General features: G+C 67.3%; 1 protein-coding gene across 1 annotated transcript in view; it reads right to left on the bottom strand.

Moving 5' to 3' along the window:
* Nucleotides 1-878: 878 nt before the first annotated feature.
* Nucleotides 879-2,391, bottom strand: part of EMIHUDRAFT_224437 (hypothetical protein) — a gene marked incomplete at both ends in the record, with an annotated part of 2,440 nt that continues 927 nt past the window's right edge. Inside the window, 3 exons of the mRNA XM_005791015.1 lie at nucleotides 879-1,227; nucleotides 1,679-1,791; nucleotides 2,019-2,048. Of these exons, the coding sequence (XP_005791072.1) occupies nucleotides 879-1,227; nucleotides 1,679-1,791; nucleotides 2,019-2,048 (492 nt within the window). The remainder of the gene's footprint in view (nucleotides 1,228-1,678; nucleotides 1,792-2,018; nucleotides 2,049-2,391) is intronic.

Genomic DNA, 2,391 nt, shown 5'->3' with positions numbered 1-2,391 from the left:
AGGGAGCGAAGGACGGGCGCAGCGCCGGCCGACGCCGCCGCTGCAGACGCTGGCGCGGCGCCGTGGAGTGGCCCGACCCAGGCGCCGAGAGACCGCCGAGACGTAGCCGTGAATGGCCCTCCCCCTGACGCGCACGGAGGCGGAGGGGAGGGGAGGGGTGCCGCCCTCTAATCGCCGTCGAGACCTTGCGCCCCCTGTCGCGGCGGCGCGAGGGCCGTGGCGGCGCCACACCTTGCGCCGCGCGCTCTCTCTCCTCTCCCAGCCCGCCGCCTCCCGCCCCCCCAGGCTGCGGCGCTCGACGAGGCGCCCTTCCGCCCACTGCACGCCGCAAACACGCTCGGCAGCTCCGAGGCGGCGGCCGCCGCCAAGGCGGCGGCGGGCATGCCGAGCAAGCCTCCGCAGCAGCAGCAGCAGGCGAAGGGCGGCGGGCGGTCGATGACGAGCCTGATCTACTTCTTCGGCGTCTACTTTTTCTTCCAGTGGCTGGTCGGTCGAGGCTCGTAGGGGGGGCGAGGGAGGCACGTGCGCATGCCGCGCGAGATCACACGCACAGAGAGAGGCAGCGAATTAACAGATAGAGCGAGTTGCGGGGCGCGACTCCTCCCGCGCTCTCCGACCTTTTCATTTCGGCGCGGCCGCCCCGTAGCCCGGGATCCGATCTCGCAAGGAGTTTTTCGTTACTGTAAAGAGAAAACACTTACACCACTCGAGTTGTACATGCACGTCTCGTCGCCGGACGCCGCGCGAATAAGCCAACAGCCAAAAGGGGACGGCAAGGGCCCCGCAGGACACAAGGCGTGGACACGTCTGACGATTGCTCGCTGTGTTGGCAGCAGCAGGTGGGTCACACGGTTCCGCCCAGTCGACCAAGCGATCTCTCAGACACTGAGACGGACGAGACCGTCGTCGTCGTCGTCGGGGGGCGAGTCGTCAAAGTTTCTCGCGACGGCGGCCACCTCGGACTGCAGCTGCGCCGGCGCCTCGCGGCTGTCCTGCTCGATGACGTGGATGGTGCCGTCCTTGACCTCGACCAGCGCGATCGACTCGAGCGGGATCTGGTACCCGGAGAGGAAGGCGCGGCCCGCGTCGGCCGCCTTCTCTATCAGGAAGCCGCCGCCGACCACGTTTGCGTTCGCCATCTTGCACAGCCGCACGAGCGCGTCGGCGGTGCGGCCGCCTGCGAGGAAGTCGTCGATGATGAGCACGCGGTCGGACGGGTTGAGGTACCTGGCGCGCCACGGGTGGGTTCGGGTACCGTGTGTGGTAGGGGAGGGTGCTGTGAGGTACCTGGCGTGCCACGTGGGTTCGGGTACCGTCGGGTAGGGGAGGCCGCGCGCGGCGGGAGGGGCGGCGAAGCAAGGGGCGGCGAAGCACTCTGTCGAGACGTACAGGTCCTATCTCGGCTAGATCTCGGCTAGATCTCGGCTAGATCTCGGCTAGATCTCACTCTGTCGAGACGTACAGGTCCTATCTCGGCTAGATCTCGGCTAGATCGCGGCTAGATCTCACTCTGTCGAGACGTACAGGTCCTATCTCGGCTAGATCTCGGCTAGATCGCGGCTAGATCTCACTCTGTCGAGACGTACAGGTCCTATCTCGGCTAGATCTCGGCTAGATCGCGGCTAGATCTCACTCTGTCGAGACGTACAGGTCCTGCGGCGTCGAGGCGACGGTCGACTTGTACGACGTCTGGTACGAGTCTGAGATCGAGATCTGGCGCTGCTTGCGCGCAAAGACGCACGGCAACGAGAGCGCCTTTGCGACGAACATGGCGGGCAGCAGGCCCGTCGCCTACAGGACATGTCGGGGACGTGTCACGGACATGTCTAGGAGATGTCGGCAGGGCGGGGCAGCAAGCCCGTCGCCTCGACGGTGAGGACCTTAGTCGGCTGCTGCTTCTCGAGCCGCTCGGCGAGCTCCTCGCCGCACGCCTTGCGGCAGGGGGGGGGAGGGTGGGGAGGGGCAGGCGCGGGGGGGGAGGCGCGCTGCCGTGCCGCGGCCGCCTCCATCATCTCGACGTCGACCATGTGGTTGACGAAGCTGGACACCTGCGGGGAGGTGCAGAGGTGAGGGGAGGGGGGGAGGGGGTTTGGGGGGGGGGGGGGTTGGGAGGGACTTGGGAGGGGGGGGGTTGGGAGGGACTTGGGAAGGGGGGGGGGGGGGAGGCCCCCTTTAGGATGTCCCCCTCCAGGAAGGGCCCCTCTCCCAGCAACCCCTCCTTGAGGAGGGTCTGCCCCCCCCTCTTTTTTGGGGGGGGGCCGGGCCGCTCCTGCACCTGCATTTCGGAAAAATCCTCCAAAGGGGGGTTTCCCACAAAATCTAGTCCGAGCGCCTGGACTGCCGCCTCCACGTCAGAAAAGCGGGCGAAACCCCCCACCATAACCTCCCCCG

Source organism: Emiliania huxleyi (assembly GCF_000372725.1).
Source record: "Emiliania huxleyi CCMP1516 chromosome Unknown EMIHUscaffold_117, whole genome shotgun sequence".
NCBI classification, from domain to species: Eukaryota; Haptophyta; order Isochrysidales; family Noelaerhabdaceae; genus Emiliania; species Emiliania huxleyi.
Note: the sequence above shows the minus strand (reverse complement) of the source record. Positions and strands in the feature narration are given on the sequence as shown.